The sequence below is a fragment of the Triturus cristatus genome, chromosome 9, assembly GCF_964204655.1.
Source record: "Triturus cristatus chromosome 9, aTriCri1.1, whole genome shotgun sequence".
In the NCBI taxonomy this organism is placed as follows: Eukaryota; Metazoa; Chordata; class Amphibia; order Caudata; family Salamandridae; genus Triturus; species Triturus cristatus.
Genome location: NC_140592.1, coordinates 1,095,929,844 through 1,095,952,136, shown reverse-complemented (window position 1 = coordinate 1,095,952,136; position 22,293 = coordinate 1,095,929,844). Strand labels below are relative to the sequence as shown.

Genomic DNA, 22,293 nt, shown 5'->3' with positions numbered 1-22,293 from the left:
TATTTCATCACTAGCTTAATTTGTTGTTTGTTATTGCCCCCTCTCCTTATTTTTTATTTAATTTTGTCCAGTGTTTGACATCTTATCTTTTAAAGGTTATGACCATTATCATACCAATGCCTTGCTACTGCTTACATCATATATTTTTAAGCTTAGTCCATCAAATGTTTGCTTGTCTTGTTGTTTGCCTGCTATAATTAATGCCAACAATGGAGTTTGATACTATTAAACACACATCAGCTTTCCCACATGATAAATGAGTATATTTTAATTTTCTCTCCTGTATAGTGTGGTTCATAAATAGTTGTTTACAATGTTGTAACAATGTTGGTATCCAAAACATGGATAAGTGTGTTTTCAAAAACATTTGATCTTCCTCAACTCTTTTGGCTTTGATTATAGCAGCTTTAAAATTTTGCGACATTTTTGTATGAGGGTGGTCCCATGACTAAAGTATTTAATTTCATTTTCTTTTGGAACAGTCTCCAATGTTTCATGATCATTAGTTTTCAGTTGATGATGTAGAGTATGTATTTCTATCTTGGACTCAATTCTTTTGAACTTCTTTGAGTAATTATTTCCTGGTTACATTTTGTGCTTGACTTTTGGCCTTTATAAAACTGTTCAGGTTGTACTGTCTTGCTTTCCATCACTGAATCAATATTTCTTTTGAATGTTCAAAAATATCAACTTTCAAGTGTATTCTCTTATGGTTCAGGATATGACTCGGAAGAGGCCCACTTTCAAGTTTCTTGGGTGAAAACTAGAAAGTTTTCAGAATTGTGTTTCTAGCCATACTTTTTGTGCAAATGTTGTACTTTAAGGAGTAACTAATATCATTTATGGTGAATCTATAGAGCTCAGTGAAATGTATTTGAGCATTCTTATGATTTAACTTGCCAGCCAAATTGACCAGATCATAACCTTAACCCTTCTTAATGCCTATAATATCATCAGTGTATTATTTCCACTGAAAAAGCTCACCTTGAGATTTCAGCGGAACTAATGTTTGTTTCACTTCTCAAAGTGTACATACCAATGTTAGCATAGCTTGGTGGCATGTTAAACTCTGTTGATGACCCAGATTATTGTATATAAAAAAAAAAGTTTGAACTCAAAAAGTTTTTTTTATATAAAATAACATATATTAGTTGCATCAAAATATTTTGCTAACTCCCAAATTTTCCTGTCAAAGCAAAATCCATTCCATCAACTCTATGTCTTCTTTTTGTGGCATGGAGAAGTATAAGGATGGAATATTCAGTTTAAATAGAGTCATCATTGTATTTTGAAGGAATTGAATACCTTTTAATTTCAAGTACATTTTTATTGGCAAACAGTACAACAAAAGCCAATTTATGCTTCCATAAAAAGTATTAAAACTGTACACTAATATACTATGTAAAATTAAATTGTATATCTAACACGTATAAACAACACATAAGATCCTGATCTATCGCTGAAAATTAGACTATAAATTACAGTAATAAATCATCATTATCATATAAACAGTGGTTTCAATGTAAGAGGAAGAAGGTAAAATGTAATTTATTCACAAGCATGGTTATATGTCACTGCAATTTACATAGTTCAGGTATTCTAAGAGCCTTTGCAACTAATTGTATCACTGTGTGGACAACTTTATTGGAGCGGCCCTCCAAGCACAGATTCAAAGCTTTCAAACAAGTGTGTTTTCTAAATTCTTTACACATTGAAAATATTTCATGCTTTCAAAGTGCAGGACAGTACAGAAGATAAACGGTCCCAGTGGGACAATTTAAAAGAACTCAAATATTTATGCAGCAGCATCCATTAAATTACTTGTACTATGAACTTCTCCTCAATATTATTTATTCATATTGAACATCGATGCAGTGAACGGATGCACTTTACTTTGAGAAACTTGGTACTTCAGAGGCCTTTTGGAATTTCTACCATCGCGTAATGATGTCTGCTCTATTTCACAAGTAATTCAGAATCCTCAGATTCAATCTCGGCCCCTTTGTTTGAAAGGAACATATTTGAAAGGAACATAATTGAAATTGGAAATTACTTAACAAGAAGTTGCCATCTGTCCGTTCTCTGACCTAGGAGCCCACGGGCCTACTATTATAATTTCAACCACCCAGCCAATGGTGGTTCACGGTGCCCCTTTAGAGTCCTGAGGAAGACCCCATTGGAAGGATCAAGGTCACCTATGTATGGCTGAGGTCGAAACGTCGCAATTTTGTTGTTCATATGCCAGTGTGGGGAACAGTGCTTTTTCATTGTGCCTATTTAGCGACATAAGGGCTACTAATTTGTTTGTATATAAGTGTCATGTAGGACAAACCTTTTCTTTGTGAATAATATTGTTGATGTATATAGTGTCACTCCCTTTCCGCCCTCATTTAACCCTCACTTTTCACACGAGTCCTTCCTTTCTCTCTTCTACACATTCGGGACACTTTTGTGTACATATGTTCTAGATGTTTGCTGGATTGTGAGCATTCAGATTGAGAACTATGAGGATTCAGAAAGGAATAGTGAATATTCATGGGAATCAGATTTAATGGCTCTGATTTCAAGTGTAATTCCTCATTCCTGCAGGATTTACACCCCTCAATTGCGGCTGCTTTACCATGTTGAAGTCACTGAGGACCCAGTGAATGAATGAATGAAATGCAACTTGTACAGCGTGCAGCTACTCCAGGGAGTATCCCGGAACTTTGCTTAAAGTCACAGTGAAGGGTCTGGTTGTGTCTATTCCGGCATGAAAAGCCAGATTTTCACCCTTGTTTTGAACACTGAGATAGCGTCCACTGTGCGTAGCTCCCAGGGGAGATTGTTCCATGCCATTGGTCCTAGCAAGGAGAACAAACGTCCCTGAACACTAGAGTGGCAATTTCTGGGGTTCTTAACTTGAAGGGTATTGGCAGACCGCAGATTTCTTGAAGGAATGTAGAAGCTGAATCTTGCTTTGAGGTAACCCGCACCTGTGTGGTAAAGTGCTCTGTTAACCAACACTAATGCTATGAACATGATTCTTTTCCTTATTGGGAGCCAGTAGAAAGTGCGTAGGAGCGGGAACACATGCATTCTTTAAAGGTAGATTCAAGAGAATGCAAGCTGCCTTGTTCTGGATTAACTGAAGTTTGTTTAGCAAGTATTTGGGAAGTCCAAGATAGAGGGCTTTTCCATAGTCCAGTCTTGAGATTATCAGTGCCTGGACGACCATTTTTCTGCAGTTAATGAGAGAAACTACAAAAACCTTTTTAGTGAGCGCAGTAGTCCTAGACATGTGCCTAACACCGATTTGATTTGTGGGTGAAAGGAAAGACAGTTATCAAATTTGACCCCCAAGATCTTAACTGTACCCCCCCTGTGGGCTGGGAGGGCATCTTCAGGGCAAGAATTCTGCAGTGTTTTTAAAGGGCGTGTTACTGAAGAATAGAATTTCGGTTTTGTCTGCATTGCACTATAGTTGGTGTAAGGTCAACCACTGAAATACCACTGTCAGGTAGACTTAAATAAATTCGCCTAGGATCTCTTCTCCCTTGCCACACGAGAACAGCTGAGTATCATTAGCATATGATATAACTTTAGCCAGGGTGGTTCCGCTATCTGGGCAAGTGGAGTGAGATACGCAGTAAATAGGGTTGGACTTCGGGCCAAGCCCTGGGGAGCCCCCACTGTCAGCTCACAAGACTTTGAGGAGAAAGGAGGAATCCAAACCTCCTGACCTCTGCCTTCCAGAAAGGAGGCAAGCCAGTCCAAGAATTGACCACTATCCCAATGGATTGGAGACGCACTAAAAGTCTGGAGTGGGGAACCATGTCAAAAGCCGCTGACAAATATAACATGATCACCACTTCCTTCCAACTGGCATCCAGGATGCCTGTGATGTATTCTGTCACCTCCATTAGTGCTGTCTCAGGATGCAAGTTGGGTCTAAAGCCAGATTGGCTAGGATGGAGCCAAGCCAATCAAAGATTACAAGTAACTCATAATGTGGGCTTATGTGTGGTGACTGGAGAGACATCATAGATAGCCAAGTTGTACCCCACTGATGAGATGTCACCTTTCTGCACACTGGGCATTATCTCAATTTACAAACTGAAGAGGAGAGCTTGTATCATTTCATTGTAACAGAATTGTTAACAGCAAAAAGTATGATAATGATAAACCAAAAAGCAGAAGTGGCAATCTATTTCAAAGACCAGGAAAGGGCAAGGGTTGAGCAAGACTTCAGGATGATAGACTGTTGGAGAAGCAAAGATGAATAGTTGATACAGTTTGTGGCACATTACAATATTCTGTACGCCACCTTTTGGATGATTTACCACACTGCAGTATTTGAGTCATATTCATTCATGTGGATTGATAGTAAAAAGCAGAATAATGATGACTGTATTTGGTTTTCAGCACAGCTTGCATTGAATGAGTGTGTGGCATGTTTTCATGTTTTTTATGAGAAAACAAATTAAGAGACTACCGATTATTATTTATTTTTTTACATTTTCTTGCATTGGCACCCAGTGAGATTGATACTTTACATCAATACAAATAACAGGCACGAGGGAACAGGAGACTAGAAGAACATATGAAAAGTTTTCCGTGGTTAGCCCACATACCATGATAAATTTGTGTTGCCAGTGTCACAGCTTGGGTCACACAACCCACTGCCACTCCGTGGTAGGTAGGCTTCTATTAAGGCCACTGAAAGTTATTTAGAAGACGGTCTACAGTTGTGTGCAGTTGCCTTCATATTGAGATTAGAATGGGCCCATCATCTTGAAAATGTATAGGGTTTTAACAGGGGTACCTGTTAAAATTCAAAAGCAAGAAGGCAAGACGAGGTAAGTAGATGAGTTTTTTATTCTGGTCATCCACTCTCCACACTGAGAGAGTGCCAACATTCTATTGCAAACTCTAAGCGGAACATATCATTGTACACAGGGAGGGAGGGGAGTACATGGGAAGAAAGAACCATGGGGATGAGGAGGAAAAAGGTGCAGCATATAAATACAAGAAAGGTTACAACACATCTCCCTATATAGGGGTTCACAAATCTGTCACCACTCCATGTCTGTCCATTCTCCAGGCGATGATCTCTTTCTTCAGCACGTCCACCATTTTGCTGTGCTTCTCTTCCCACATTAATGTTTTGTGTTTTTCTAACAATTCGCGTAACCCATCAATCACACTTTTCAGAAAAACTATTTACAAATTTTGCCACATATTCGATAAGGCCTAAGAAGGATTTAAATTCCTCTTTGTAAGTAGAGTATGGAGCATCACTAACATTTTTTGTCTAAAAACCTTCTTGAGAAATGGTGTGCCCAAGGTAGTCCACTGAACTTACTTTAATCTTACATTTGTCGAGTTTCACCGTCAACCCTGCTTCTGAAAGTCTCTTACAAACTGTTTTAAAAATTATGTCATGCTCTTCAGCAGATGACCCACAAATAAATATATCATCTTGCAAACACAGGGTGTTTGTGATGCCCATGAGGACTAGCTGCATCATTTTTTGGAAAACTGCCACAGCAGAGGCAAGTCCAAAGGGGATCCTGACAAACATATATATTCCAAAAGGAGAGGTGAACGCCGTTAATGGTCTAGAGTCCAGGTGTAGTTCCACTTGGTGGTACGCCATTGATAGGTCAATGACCAAAAAAGACTTGGCCTTTCCCATGGTGTTCAGCATCTTGTTTATATTGGGGAGGGGAAACCTCTCTACCCATATATTGTCATTGAGACTATGCAGATCAACACAGAGGCGAATGCCTTCCCCATTAGCCTTGGATGCTATAACTATGGGTGCCAACCACTCCAAGCATTCTATGGGTTGGATGACACCCATCTCACACAACTTGTCTCGCTCCTTCTTGAGAGGCTGTCTCATAAGGAGAGGAACCGGGCAGGATTTGTGAACCACTTGTTTGGATCTTTGTTTAACCTTTATCCTGTGCTGGAAGTCTTTCAATAATCCAAGTTCATCCACGAATAGTTCAGGAAATGCATCACATAGCGTACAATTACTATTGGAACTTTCCACAAGGATGACTTGATCTTTATTGTTAGGGTTAAGTATGATGCCCAATTCCTTCTGTTGTTGCCAGTCAAGGAGACTAGACCCTTTCTCTACATAGTACACTTTACCCACAGTGGATCGTCCCTTAAAGTCTATGTGTATCTTTATCATTCCCACAAGGGGAATGGGGTCTTTGGTATAACCTTCTGGAGAAATATCTGGCGGCTCATTTCTACACTCAAATCTCCCAATGATTTTTTGTAATCAGCAAGATTGAGTGGAGTAAATGGGGAACCAGAGTCTGCGAACATTTCTACTGGCTTATTATTGAGTGGAACCATGCATTTGGGATATTCAGGTATGGAAACACCATCTTCACCTTTCACTTGGAACACAAACTTCTGACATTGTTCACCCTCCACATTAACTATCTTTACTTGGTTGTTGTCCCCATCCCTACATACTCTCGCAAAGAGCCCTCTTCTGCTGCATCTCTTAAATGTGACACTACAGGCAGAGCAATGTGGACTGTTAGCTAGGTGATTACTACTGCCGCATCTAAAACATTTCAAACCATGACTTTCCCTTATGGGTTTGCTAACAGGTACGTCTTTTGTTTTTCACTTTGAGTACTTCACTGTGTGCTTCCTCTACTTGGACGGAAGCAACTACTTCTTCAGTAACCTTCATTTCTTTCATGCACTTGGCTGTGTGCTCAATGGATTGTGCTAGAGAGATCGCTTCTCTAAGTGTGAGGTTTTTAGCAAGCAATTTTTCTTGTATTCTGCTAATATTTGTACATCTGACTAACTGATCCCTTATAAGGGAGTCATTGAGTTCCACAAAATCACAGAGTTGGGCGAGTCCCCTCAATGCTGCTATGTAGTTGTTTTGAGAGACTCATTTTTGCCCTACACACGGCTAAAGAACTTGTGGCGTTCAAGGACTACATTGACTTTATCCCCGAAATGTATTTCTAACTGCATTAGTGTAACATCATACACCTCTAGTTCATCCTCATCTTCAACTTCCGGTTCTGGCAATGTTTCATATACCTTGCAACCATGCACTCCCAGGTTATGCAATAGAATATGTTGTTTGCGTACTGCAGAAAACTTCTCTCCCACCCCCATGGCAATTAAATATGATTCAAATAATTTTGTCCAATCTTTCCAGTGAATTTCTGGTTCCCCACTATCATTTAAAAAGGATGGCGATTGGCTAATACCTGGGGTTCCCACAATGCACTAATATAAGTACAATAAGCTGAATTTTAAAACATTTTTACACCACAAGGTATGTTACAAGAGGGGAACAATTAGCTAAAAATGAAGGTCAACAATGCTTGGAAAACAAAGGCAATGAATTTCTTAAAGAATGAAGTATGTAATGAAAAGACCATCTAGGAGTCATCGAGGAAATAACATGCCAAAAGTGTTGTGGATTTCACCGAGGAGATTGACACACAGTCATGGTGAGTGTGTCAAGGATGGCGCAGGACAAAATAAGTTGATGATACCACAAGTGCACCTGGATACAACTGTATACTAGTACAAAGGTGATAATTGGTGTGTGTGTCACCGTAGATGAATAATAGAAATAATTTACCTCAGAATGCTGTATGCTGGAGCACGAAGAGGTACAGAGGCTCCAAGAAATGGAAATGCAGGGAAGACGCTCACCACAGGATCCGAAAAGCAAGCGCTAAACACGGAAGCTCTTCATGGCACGCACACCATGCTTGAGGAGACTGGAAACTGAGGAGACGTACACGTTGACGAGCAGAACTCCTGGGGTACCTCAGTATGAGTCGTCTGATGAAGAACTGTGTCGAAGGCTCTCCTGTCAACCGGCACTAAGCCGCAAAGATACGCCGACAGGTCTTGCGCTGGTCCGTGGAAGCAGCTTACAGGAACCAGTCAGCTGTGGGCGAAGCAGGACATCGCTAGGTAGAGAGGTCGACAAATCGGAACAGCTGACAGAACCAGTGCTGCAGGAAATCTTGATGGAGACGCGGGGTGCTCCACAATCTGCAGGGGTGAACAGCCCAGGAAAAGCGGACACACAAATATTGAAGAGCACGCCACAGGAACACCTCAGGGCTGGATCGTGTAGAGACGCTGGCAATCTGAAGCTCCAAAGAGTTCACGGAGATGAAGGGCTCCAAAATCGGCAGGGCTGGTCACTGAGGAAAGGAAGATGCTCAGTGGCAGAGCACTCCTCAGGACAAACACAGGAGCCGCTGCAGAGTCTACACGGCGCAAGACTCCATATAAATCAACAGCGTGACATCTGAAGCGATGATGTGAAAGTACAGCACAGATTGCACGTCAGTCCCAAGATGCAGGCAAAAGGACATAGTCATAGAGAGAGCACGGAAAGGGGAGATGACCAGCTGCCCCCTGCACAGGATCGTTGCCAGTGTTAAAATTCAAAAGCAAGGAAGGCAAGACGAGGTAAGTAGATGAGTTATTTATTCTGGTCATCCACTTTCCACACTGAGAGAGTGCCAACATTCTATTGCAAACTCTAAGCTGAACATTCCATTGTACACAGGGAGGGAGGGGAGTACATGGGAGGAAAGAATCGTGGGGATGAGGAGGAAAAAGGTGCAGCATATAAATACAAGAAAGGTTACAACAGTACCTTTTTTCACAATAGGTGTAATTTATTTCTATTCATTAACCACACCCGTTGGAAGGTAATCATACAGATAAACTACAAAGACACATCTGCATTATGAAGTGTTCCAGATATGCTTTTCGGTATAGTACCAGAATACTGAGTTTGAAATAGCATGCTACAAAAATAAGGTAGCCAGAATATCAACAACAAAAATAGTGGGAAGATCAGTATATTCACTGAAGAAAACACAGTTAAAAAGTGAGTTATGTTTAAGGTTCAAATTAAGAAAACCACTGAAATTCACCAGTTATGTTCAGGAACACACAGCATAACTCATGGTCAACGGCCATGTTGTTCCCAAACTGTTTTTTGTGTCTGTGCCTTTGCCAAGTATGAGCTTTGTTCATGGCAGTCAACCATGAGTTGTCATATTTGGCGAATTCCTAAACATAACGGATGAATGTCAGTTGTAATGCAAGTTTGAGCCTCAAACAGAAGTCCCTTTATAACTGTGTTTTGTCGGTGAATGTTATTGTTTATTTGATGATTTACTTAGTGCTTTATCCTCCATAGTACACAGCTTAAGGTCAGGCCTTGCACCCAACTCTCCGTGTCCATCCAAAACGTGCTACACACAGCCTTTGGCTATGTGCAGGGGGGTTGGCCACATGACCTACTGTGCAGTCAGCCATGCCCCCAACCACCAGTGGCTACCCAGCCCATGTAGAGCACAACCTTTGTCCATGCTCATTATGGGTTAGCCAAAGGGCCTGCACCCAATCTGCCTAGGCCGCCCACTGCACATAGCAAAGCATCGGCAAAGCTTGGGTGATAGGCCTGGGCACTGTGCCCTACCTCTTGCCTTCTAAGCCAAGCCAGACACTGAAAACCCACAAATCGGGTACAAAATGGCCATCAAATTCAGCACCTAAATTGCTGAAAGCAGAGTTTTTGGGGGCTTGCTGTGTATTTTCCACAGCTCTAGGTACTCATGACTAATGCCCTGGACCGCTTGCTGAATTACTTTTTCCAGCCCTAACCCAGTCAAACACATGGTCTTCAAATCTGAACCTTTTTAAAGCCTGCACTGCACCTTTTTGTAAACACTAATACCTCAAAAATTAATTGACTGAGTTATACCAAACCAAAAAAGCAAGTTTTTAAGTAGATCTCTCCTTTAATGACAAGTTTGGTGTAAAGCAGTTCAGAATGTAGATGAGAGTAATATTTCCTATGTAAGCTAAATAAGAATCAAGCATTTCTTCACCCATTAGCTTTTTCCCCATGGATAGATCTTCACAGCACTTAGCTGATGGAGCTCATAGACAGCCAAATTACAGGCTCAAACACTATATAGGCAACACAAACAAATGCCTTTTCATTTGAAAATGTACTCAAACTTAACTACACAGTGTCTTTCGACACTGTGTAATATAATCAGTCAGTCAAAAAACTTTTAATATCGGTAAAAAACCATTAAAAGACAAATACAAATTTGCAATAAAAAGGAGAACAATTAGAGCTAAAAACATATGTATTTAAAAGAATCCTACTTTGTAGTCCTAACACATGAGAGATTCATATCGAAGATGGAGGAGGATCATAGGATTTCATTAGATACATTAAATAAGCACAGCGCTCCTAAAGGGTAATCCCAAACTATGAAATATATAGACAACATGAGTTACAGTGTTTGAGCTACTGCAGAAACAGTAGTTTGAGGACTTTCAGATTTTAATTTTTTGCACCTCGAGTACCACATAGACAAAAGAAATCTAGCAGTCGCAAACACTATTAGGTGGGGTGGTATCATATTTGAGAAATCTAAATTCCTCCCTATAGTCCTTAAGTCCCCTGGACTTGCAAAGTCGAATGATCCATTTGGCTCTTGCCTTACCATAGAAGGGGCAAAAGAGCAGGACATGCAAATCTGTCTCTCTACTACACGCACAACCTGGGCAGGAACTCGTGGGATGTAATGCATTTGACCACTTATATGTTACGTCCCTAAGAGGCAATGAACCATATCTAAACTGTATATATAATTTCTTGGCCAAGGGAGGCTGGATATCATCCAAGAATTTCTCAAAAAAAGGATGGGCTTTGATATTCAAAAAGGTATCAGTCAGCCAACCCGTGGAAGAATTTGTTATTATATATTCCATGCGGTAGCGCTTAAGGGCCGTGCTCAGAGATTTTTTGGAGTACAGGGCACAGGTCTCCTCAGGGGATGACCACAAATCCCCCCTACCTAAAACCTGACAAAGTTGCTTGATGTGATTTAGCCATTGAATTTTCCCCTTGCTCCCCCCGGACATAAGATCCCCTAAATCCTCCCTGTAGCTGGAGAGCTCAGGGGTCGACCACAAGCGTCTCCAATACAGGAGGGGGCGATTTGCAACCAACTCCTGAATAAGAGCCAAGCCCAAATCCAACCGAAGGGGTGTCAGGGGCGTACTCATAGGGAGTCTCAGTAGGCGCCTGGTAAAACTATTCTCAGTGCGAGATAAAGGGGCAACACTGACGTGACCCCATAACTCTGCACCGTAGAGTGCTCCCCCTCTCGCCTGGGTTTTATAGATTTCCATAGGCGGACTCAACAACTTAGATGAGGTATCAATAAATACCTTTAGGATACCACCAGTTGATTGTGCCAACTTCAAGTTAGCGTTAACCATATGGGATCCCCAATCCATTCAATCATTTAATGTAATCCCCAGGTAATCGAAGGTGGTTACTCGGTCCAGAGCAGTTCCATCCAGGTGAAGGAGGGGACAATTGGCTAAGTTGGTGTTATAAGCCATGAACTTAGTTTTAGAGAGTTTAATCTCCAAGTTCCTCAGTCTACAAAAGGAGCAAAAAGCCTCTAATGTGCGCTGAATACCTGTGGATGATTTTGACAATAGAAGGGTATCATCAGCGAACATTAGGGCGGGTATCTTCCGCCCCGCTAAACTTGGAGAATCCAAATCTCTTGCTCCATATAGATGGTCTATCAGCCCGTTTAGGAAGAGCGAGAAGAGCGTGGGGGCCAGAACGCACCCCTGCCTTACTCCCTTTTCCACCGGGAACGGAGCTGACAGTTCCCCACACCTCCCAAATCTCCCCTTGCATATGTACCTTGGTGCATACGTTTAAATAGATGGCACAGGTAGGCCGGAACACCCATCTCCAACAGGATTGCCCAGAGTTTATCCCGTTCGACCAGGTCAAATGCGGACCGAAGGTCCACAAAAGTCAAATACAAACTACCTGCCCCAATAGTGACCGTCTTCCAGTAGACCAACTGTAGTCTGAATAGTTGGTCTATGGTGGATTCTTTTGCACGGAAGCCCGCTTGAAGGGAGGTTAGGATGTGATGTTCATCCATCCAGGTCTGCAACCTAGACAAAAGAAAGCGGGCAAATAATTTCTGGAGGACGTCAATCAAACTAATGGGGCGGTAGTTGGCCGGGTCGAGAGGGAAAGCTTTTTTGTGGATTGGGATAATTTCAGCTCCCAACCAAGTAGTAGGGATCTCCAAGCCCTGAAGAATGGCGTTAAAATAAACCCAAATGTAGGGAGCCCAGACCATTTGTTCACTAAGATATAGGTCGCCCGGGATCCTATCGAGGCCTGGGGCTTTCCCTAAAGACAAACTTTTAAGGGCCGCCTGGACTTCAAGGAGAGAGCAGGGAGGGCAGGCAAGGTACGGGGCCTCCAGGTGTGCTGGTACACATGTGCTTGTTGGAATCACTGGAACTACTCGGGATGCAGGGTTACTAAGAGAATAAAGAGGTTTGAAGTGGTTCAGCCAGACCTCTTCACTAACGTTAGGTGTAATGGCCGACATCCCTTCAGCCGACCCCACTTGGACAAGGTTCCAAAAGGACCTAAAATCACGAGCTTCCAGAGCTGCCTTGATACTTTCCCACCTTGAGGCCTCCCACTCTAGCCTAGCCTCCTTTATCAAGGTTTTGTAGGTTTCCCTGGCATTTCTAATACTTAACTGGGACCCCGATTTTACCTCCTTGAGCAAGATATTTTTAGCCAGCCTACAGTTTTTATTAAACCAGTGATCACGCTTATTCACCCTTTGCCTTTTAATATTGGTAGTATAAAAATAACCGATCAGGGAGCCAAAAAGCTTCTTGTGAGTGCACTGCAATCCCTGTAGATAGAGATGGGAGGGATCGCCATTAGAACTCAAGAGGTGAAGAACTTCTGTTAGGGACTGTAAGAATATAACTCCGCTAACTTGTTGGGTGCTAATGCGATCTTCGCCCACCTGATTCGTCTACCCCCTGCCGCTCTAACCAAGTTTGAGTTACTGCTAATCTCAACACCCCCAGTTTCTTTACGATGGCCCAGAGTATTAGATAATTCTAGTGACAATAAGTTATGGTCACTGTCATCCCTTTGTAAGACATAAAAGGTTCTCAATCTGGCCCAGAACTCTACATTTACCAGGATGTAATCTATGGTCGTAGTTTTCCCTGGTCTGTTAAAGGTGCATAAACCCGGAACGTCTGGGGGGAGTCTGCCATTTTAAGCCCTTAAAGAATGTGAAACTACCAACTTATTGATTGCAAGGGACAAAGGCAGTAAGCGCTTTTCAGGATACATAGTGCAGTCCGGGATCAGCCAATTTTCATCCTCGTCCGAGGTTACCGAAGGGATCCCCATAAGCGGTTCAAAGTGGCAATTGAGATTGGCACCAATGATTTTATGATATGACGAGGGAAAGGAATGGAGAAGAACCTCTTAGGCTTCCAAGATTGATAGACCCAACTGAAGCGGTTGGGGATGTAAATTAACGTTAATCACTGCCAATGATAAGCCATACTGGAAGTTAAGTATAATACATAGGATGTCCGGGCAATGAGAGTTTATTTTCTTAACTGAGCAACCTAAGTGGGAAGCCACCCATATGCATAACCCCCCGAGGGTCTTCCCCTGGGTCCTGCACTGCTGGAGAATAGAAAGACGCATATCCTACCCTCACTGGGGCAGATAATAACCAAGTCTCTTGGAACAGACATAAGTCATAGCGATCCATCAGCTCACCCCATTCTGGATTATGCAGCTTAGTCACTAGCCCTGCTATGTTCCAAGACCCGATTAGTGGTCTACATGACACCACGTGGGCAGGGGAACCCTCAAGGGGTTGGGACGCGCTGAGAGGTGGAGAAGCTGTATGTATGCGGGTAACCAGCTCCTGTTTACCACCTGTAAGGCCAAAGTTTTGGGAACATGGGGGTATAGTTCCCCTACCCACCTTGGTACCGATGACCTCCTCTATACTCAAACCCTCCACTGCGTGACTCCGAGGCCACTGCGGAACCATTCCGGCTGGGCGCGATGGTGATAGTGGTCAATCTATATTGCTCAGTGCACTGTATCTATTGCTCACTGAGATGTTATAGTCAGGTTCAATTGCACCATAATGGGGGAGAAATGGTTGTACCATTCCCGGTATAAGAAATCGAGAATAAAAATACCCCAGGTGACAAGTATTGATAGTGCCCCTCTTCGAAAACCCTCCATTTGATACTGTGTGTCCAGCTACTCTAGGATCCCTAAAGTTGACAATTACACAGTTGCCACAAATATCTTTGGGTCTAGTCCCCAACCAACTGTCTCTTCGCACAAATAGGATCTCCCCCAGTCCGGCACCCCTTAAAGGTCTATGTCTACTTAACCAAAAGGTGGTTTTATTCTTTAACTCCTGGAAGGTTTCCCCTCGGTCACTATCCAGTGGAGGTACTCACGTTAGCACCACCACATACGGTGATGCTTCTGGGGGTATCTGGGGGCGGGGAGGAGATTTGGGTGTACCGTTTACATCAGATTTCCGGGGAAGATTGTGTAAAGGCCTACCCGATTCTAGGCTCTGAGTATCGGGAATTTTTGAAATAAGAGATGGACCAAACTGATTCTCCGCCGATATGGCTGAAGACAGTTTGGAGCCAGTAGATTGACCAAAACCAGTCGGGACTACCAAGGGGTTCGGCATATTTTGAGAAGCCGAGACATGCGTACAGATGTCAGGGCAAATACTCACACCTTGAGTTGGACCTTTGATGGCAGAATTGGTTACTCCTTCAGCCCCTACAATAACAGGATTCCCCGTCGGAGGGCTAGACTGAGATCTCCCTGGGCCTTTATTGTTTATCAATGAGGCTAATCTATCAATCCTGGAAGTCAAAGATTTAAAATGGGTGGTGATAAGGTGTTCTAAATGTGACTGGAGATCAATTATCAGATGGGTAGCCCAAACAGGAGGACCTATAATAGAAGATGGAGGGCCCGGGTCGGACTGCACATAAACAGATATCGATGCTGTTCTCTTAGCCGATTTTTTTAACCCGTTTTACATTTTTAGTTCTAGCATGGGGTTTAAAGGGCTTTGTACATGCCGACGGAGAAGAAGATGGAGCAACATCTATTAAAAGATTTTCGTCAGGCTCAGTCTGAGCACAAGGAAGATCAGAAAAGGAGGGCATGTGAAAAGACAAATTCAGCGGGGTTGGCTGTGGCTACAGAGCTATCGCCCACAGATGTAAAAAGAGGCATAGTGGGGGTAATTGAAAGACGCCTTTCAGTATTTTCTATGGCTGTTGCCACTACCCCTATTGTTTTTTGTAGCATTTTGTCAATGGCTGTGAGGGTCGGGAGCGGTTGCGTCGTTGCTGCTAATTGTCTAGTCATTGGGCGGGCAGCAGAGGGCTTACTATTTTTGCCCTTGCTGCTCATTGTAAAGGGTTAAACAAAACTATCTACGAATGATGATAAAATCTCATACACAGATTGAACTGATCGATTGAGATAAACAGAATAAACAATAATAACAAAATATGGCCCCACAGGGGCACTTCTCATAATAATAAACAAGTATCAGGGCAAGAATTCACTGGTTACAATGTATTATGGAAATTACCACAAATGTCGGGGGTCCATAGCTCGTTTAGTCTCTACCATTAAGTCCAAGAGGGGTTCCCCAGCCCAGCCTCCTGCAGCCCCTGACGGCCACAGACGGACCCGCCCTTGTCCCGGGCTTCTCCCGGCACGTCGCGCGGGACGAGGATCCAAACAGTCCTTTATGCGCCTCCTGGCGCTTACGGATGGCGTTGGCGGCGTCCTCGCTGCAGTCAGGGTTGATGGGAGATGTAGTCCCAGTGTGGCGGAGCCAAGCCCAGCCAAGAAAAGCGGCGGAGCAAAGCCCGGCCCGGAATTCAGCCCCAAGCAGGAAGCGGCTGCAAGTAAGCCAGGGATCACATGTGGAGACTCGGCGGAGTCAAACCCGGCCAAGCAGAGCGGCGGAGCAGAGCCCGGCCAGCGGTTCAGCCCCCAGCAAGATAGAAGGATCACAAGGTCCTCGGCACCAAACAGTCCTTTATGCACCTCCTGGCGCTTACGGGTGGCGTTTGCGGCGTCCTCGCCGCAGTCAGGGTTGATGGGAGATGTAGTCCCAGTGTGGCGGAGCCAAGCCCGGCCAAGGAAAGCGGCGGAGCAAAGCCCGGCCCGGAATTCAGCCCCAAGCAGGAAGCGGCTGCAAGTACGCCAGGGATCACAGGTGGAGACTTGGCGGAGTCAAACCCGGCCAAGCAGAGCGGCGGAGCAGAGCCCGGCCAGCGGTTTAGCCCCCAGCAAGATAGAAGGATCACAAGGAACTTGGCCCCAAACAGTCCTTTATGCGCCTCCTGGCGCTTACGGATGGCGTTTGCAGCGTCCTCGCCGCAGTCAGGGTTGATGGGAGATGTAGTCCCAGAGTGGCGAAGCTAAGCCCGGCCAAGTAAAGCGGCGGAGCAAAGCCCGGCCTGGAATTCAGCCCCAAGCAGGAAGCGGCTGCAAGTAAGCCAGGGATCACAGGTGGAGACTCGGCGGAGTCAAACCGGCCAAGCAGAGCGGCGGAGCAGAGCCCGGCCAGCGGTTCAGCCCCCAGCAAAATAGAAGGATCAGAGTTAGCAACTGTTCAACACTTTCACGTGACTATAAAGTGTGAAGGATAAAAAAAACGGTAAAATCTTTGGCATGGACAATCAGGCTAACTATGCTAAAAAGGCTTCCATTCCAGATGAAGGGCTGCTAAGAACCCAGTGGGCCGCACCACCACTCTATAACCCACTCAACTCTGCTCTGAAGACGCGGAGGGAGCGGTGGGCAGCAGGAGGCTGCGGCGTGCGGCACCAAACGAGAAGCAGTGTGGTAATATAGTAAGAATACACTTTTTACACTTAACTCAACATCTATGCACCAAGACAATATATATATCATCGAGGTACGTAGATGTGGAGTTAAGAATAGCAAATCTATACTTACCTCTACAATATTTTAGTAGTTATTTTTGTACCACAGTAGTTTGTGGCTGGTTTTCTGATATGTAATTGTTTGTGTTTTGCAGAATGAATGTGTGCTTCATGGCTGTCTTTATCACACCACTCCCTCTTTTTTACAAAATGATGTTTTTATGTTGCAGGCCCTGTACAAGCTTTACAGTGCAGCAGCAACCCACAGACATTTGTACCACCATGCCTTTCCTGCACCTCAGCCTGAAGCAACCGAAGAGTCGGATAGAAAGAAAATATAAATCAGGATCCCTAATTTTCAAATGTAGATGCATGAATGAAATCCGTCCTTTGTTTTTGATCGATCACTAGCAATGCTTCTTCGTATGTACATGCAGCAGACATTTCCCAAGTGTTACAGAAAGAACGAAAATCGCCAAGCACTTGAAGTCCAAATATATTTGTTTTCCCTGTGTCATTGCAGCCGCCAGTTTGCGCATGATAATCTACCCTGTGTGTGTGCAAAAGATCCTAGATTTTGTGCAAATACAGTATTTACCCGCTCTGCAGAATCATGGATCGCCAGTGTTTTGACTTTATTTATAAACTGCTTGTATCTCACCACTGTCAATTAGCAGTGACAGTTTGGCGTAATCGCAAAACAGCAAAAGGCTATATTCTCTCAAAATGAAATGTTTTAAATTCTTATGCAGAAAGATCCGCACTTCAATCTATCTGCTCATACAACAATGGGTTGAACAAATGTTAGGCATTACACGACCAACAATTCTGAGATGCTGCCTTTTCAGATATTTACTAAATATGTTTTTAATACTGCAAATATACCTGGTTGATTTATCAAAAATCTAGATTGTACTTCAATCATACAAAGTTGTTGAGCATCCTAATTTACTATATTTTTGTTTTTTGTACACACGTTATGTAGAATGGTGTTGTTGTGGTACCTCACAAGGGAGAATGTTACCAACCTGATATATCCTTTCTACATGTGCCTGTATAGATAGTAGGAGTGCAATGAGATGGTTTTATATATTGTCTTCTCTTGACCACAAAGACACACTAGACAAGACAGCACTGTTCTTTCACAAACAATATGCCAAAAGTTAATGTTCGCTCTGCTTATGTTGGTTTTGATCCGTGAGTGTAAATGGGATGTCAAAGCCCACTGTTACTTTTGAATGTTTGCAAAATGGACACCAGTATCTTTAGTGTTTCATATTTAGCATGCCGTTTAAAGAAAAGTAGATCTTTACAGTAGATGGTGGGGCTATGCTCACATTCAAGTGTACCAACTCTCTGCTGCTGAAAATTCAGCAGTAGGGTAGCAGTAGGTTGTGGTCTGCCAGAGGTATGCAATAGATGCACTAAATTCCAGAACAGTTTTCAGGTAAATATTATTGATCTTAAGATCCAGTCTTTTGTGAATATACATTGGTTTTATTTGTGACAGTCTTTGGGATATCTTCAGAAGATGTCTATCTGTGTACGGATGGGCATCCATATCAGGGACAGTACAGTCACGACAGAGGTCACACCTAGTAAATTCTAAGCATCCATCTTGTTTTGGGAAGAGGACAAAATTAATCAATTTCCTAGTAACTTTATGAATGGCAATCTGTAGAAAATGGGCATTAATTACACAGTTATTTCAAGGATATACCTCTGAGCTCCTATGCAGAAGAAATGCAAAAATTCTGTGCTCGAGTTCCTGTTCAAAGTATGGTAACCGAGCTGTGTTCATACAGGTGGCTGCAACATTTTAGTACACACATGGAAGAGTCAAACACAACTTCTAAAATACTCTTTATAAAATAAGATAAAAATAACCAAAATGATGAGAAGATTATATCAAATCAGTCCATCATTTCTTGAAATAGCTTTCCAACTGCCTGCATGCCATGGATTGAGGACAAACAGAAATGTAAGTGCCTGGGTCTCATATACAAGAAAGTACCCATTTACCTATATGATTTTACCCATACGAAATCAACACAGTTCACTTTTACTGTTCTAATGCCATAAATGATGGTGAAGATGTACTGGGCACATTCCTGTTATCTTACATGGACAAGGCCACCTGAACATGTGGTGTGGAACATAGCATTTGTAAACTTACACAACATTATAACCACTCCCTTGATGGACGTGAGGTAAACACATTTCCAAAGAATAATAAATAATATGCTGGAAAACTAGTGCTGCAGGTGTGTAACATTTTTGTTCAGCATTCTATCTCCAATAAATGAACATCATTGAACTTTTTTTAATGTTTTTATGCTAAATACCATTTCTGGAGACAGGACAGAGACATGGTGGATATGTTTATGTTTGCAAAAGTGGTTTATGACATTTTTTGAGTACCTTTGACATGGTATATGTCCTGATGAAACCAAGGCATTGGTAAAAATTGAGTCAGTCAAATAAACATTGTTAGATGGCGGTATTTGAATTATACAGCAGTTTATTGTGCTTCAGATATATTTTTGCACAAAGTCATGGATTATAAATTGTTGACAACCTTGTTTCATTAAATAAAGTTTGAAACAATTGTAATTTGCAAATATTATAGCTATTTAGTGAAATATATACTCCCTCCCAACAACTAGAAAACTGGTATGAAATAAAGAAGCCTACATTGTGAGCAGATCTATTCAGCAATATTTTTTTTAATCCTTAAAGGGAACAGTGCTTTATATGTGTCAATTAAGAAGCAACTATGATAGATCTCATTTGTATAACACCGGTGCTACACAAACTAAGAAAATCAAGGACAAATGGGAGTAATAAAATAAACAAAAACAAAAGAGATTTCACAAGTTCAAGATATCTGGCATTTTACAATGATACATCCTGAGTACAATTAAAGTAGCAGTTTTGTACTTTGGCAAGCAATTTGCAAACTATTAATGTGCAATGCAGCACAATATAGGATCAGATGTTTAGGGAGAAGGGGATGAGGTGAGCAGCAAACAGATACTCTTGAGTGTATAATTCTGAAAAGATGGACTTCAAATTAACTAAGGCAGCAGAATAATCACAAGCCAATGTTTCCAAGTGAAAAATATATTTTAAAATGCAAGCGATTAATCTATGCCTGAAACAGAGAGCTGACATGCTGCAACTGCAATGATACCATTACGCTACATGACACTAACAAAATCAAAGCAAAATGTCCTAAACTATTGGCAACTGAAAATAATACTTTGCATTTGTGTGATTAATACTACAACAGTGGTTTCTGCATAAAGTAAATAGACCAAATTCACATAATGGGGTCTGGGCCCTTCAGTACATACCCTTTGGCTTTTAAGTGTATGCTGCACTTCTCAGATTTGTCATTCACCTGAGGGTTGTAATAGATATTTTGTCAAATAATTCTACTTCAATTGTTACCTGGATGGAGTTTTTAATCTAGCACTAGCAAATTTAGAGTTTAAATAGTGTCCTGTGTTTGGACGTTTTGTTTACATGTATGCTACTAGCTCTGTCCACCAGATTTAAACAGAAATTCTGGAGACTGAATTTGCAGGGTAAGACTTGTAAATCTCACAAATTGACTTAATCCCTGTTCTCTTTTTTGTATGCTGAGCCTTGGGACAATAGTCAAAAGCATTTCCTGCCATTTGATCAAAAGAAAGATGTACTAGAGCACCCGCCGAAAAAAGTGGTCAGCTTAGACAATTTTGTTTCTCTTAACAGAAATGAAGTTCAAACAACTTTGTTGCCGCCTGATGCCCAGCTGTTACAAATCTATAATTTGGGGTCCCAGGTTTTAATTGTAACTCCGGTTGTTCAGCTGATTCTTGGCAGCTCACAGGTTATACGAAGTTGCTTTCCTTGTGCTAGTTGGATAGTAAAGTTTGACTATGAGTGAGATGCCTGTAGCCCTACATTGACTTTCACATGATCCCAGGGAGAAAAATATTCTGCCTTGGAAATCCCTTTCCCTTGATTGAAACAGAAAGACTCCCATTTATCAGTATACAGAGCCTTGCAAATAAAAGAGAAGGCTTAAAAAACAAAGTAATTGGTACATTTATCTTTAAAATGAACCATTGTCGCACCCAAGAGCATCCCAGTCTCCCCTTCCCCTCCCCCCCCTACTCGACACCCGACTACACAGGACACTCAGTCATTCAACTGATAGGGCGCTTTGCCTTAAAGTCAGAATCTCACAAGTATAAGCCAGAGTACACAAATGTCTACACTGATAATGTGATCAACAAAAGCCACGGAATGCCATTTTTTCTTCTCCTGGTAGAGTAGCATTTTCCAGGAATATGATTTGTATCCAGCTGCAATAAGACACTGTAATAATTAAGTCCGGCTCCAACACAGTCAAGTTGAAGAAGATGTCTTTATTCTTCATAGAAAGATCCTATCCAACAGCATCCCATCAGCTCCAACCGCTAACTACGAACCAACCACCCACCTACATTCTACAGAACCGCGGTATGTCATACATAGCAACAACACCAGTATGTCATACACAGTCACTACGATAGAAATAGAAGATGCCACAGACACTCATTCAAATCTTGAAGTGCATAAGTATAGTTTCTTCAGGACTGTTCAGAGACTGACAACAAACTAGAGTCACAGGTGCGTATGGAACAATTCCCTTAATCTTGACAGAGGAATAATGATAATCAGCTTGCACCCGCATGTGGCTCCCACTTCCTGACTGTAAACAAACTACCTATTTAATTCTAGAGTAAGAGATCCCACTTTCTGCATTAAAGAATATGTTCATGATCTTCAACTACTGTACAATGCACTGATTTGAACACAAAGTACGTAACCACTATACATGTCTAGATGTTTTGCAATTATTTTCAAGAAAGCTGTAATATTGTTCTCACCATATTAAGTTGGCTAGAATTTGTATATGCTAAGATATCTAAAAAAAAAACAGAACATGTTACAAATTAAATGACTACTTATAACTTCTTCCTAAACTATTTTAAGGTGAGGTCAAGAGTGAAGCCTTGGAGGAGGAGCCAAGATGGCGGACGGACAGGACGTCTGAGCTCCCGGCTCCGCAGCCCGTCTGCTGTTTGCATGATATCCTGATCTTTAATCCTGCCTACGGCGCGAGCAATTGTCACCACGGATGCGCTGATACTTTCCGCATTCCTCCGAGGTTCCCGCCGGCTTTTTTGGTCGAGGAATCATAGAGTTTGCCGACTTTGGACTTTGCCCACGCAATCTGGCCCGACCACCGCCACCGGACGCCGCTTATCACGTACGGTGAGACGACCTGGGGCTGGACCGGCGACTGGGGAAATGTGACTGGACGTGGAGTGGGCGGCCCGGCGGAGCCTTCTTCGCGACGGAGAAGAATTCCGGTACGATTGGGTCCTG

General features: G+C 42.5%; 1 protein-coding gene across 3 annotated transcripts in view; it reads left to right on the top strand.

The window, feature by feature from the left end:
* Positions 1-22,194, top strand: part of ATL1 (atlastin GTPase 1) — a 211,039-nt gene extending 188,845 nt beyond the window's left edge. For all 3 annotated transcript variants that reach the window (XM_085626991.1, XM_085626990.1, XM_085626989.1), the window contains one exon: positions 17,100-22,194. In XM_085626991.1, coding sequence (XP_085483117.1) covers positions 17,100-17,176 — 77 coding nt within the window. In that variant the 3' untranslated portion in view covers positions 17,177-22,194. The remainder of the gene's footprint in view (positions 1-17,099) is intronic.
* The last annotated feature ends 99 nt before the right edge of the window (positions 22,195-22,293 follow it).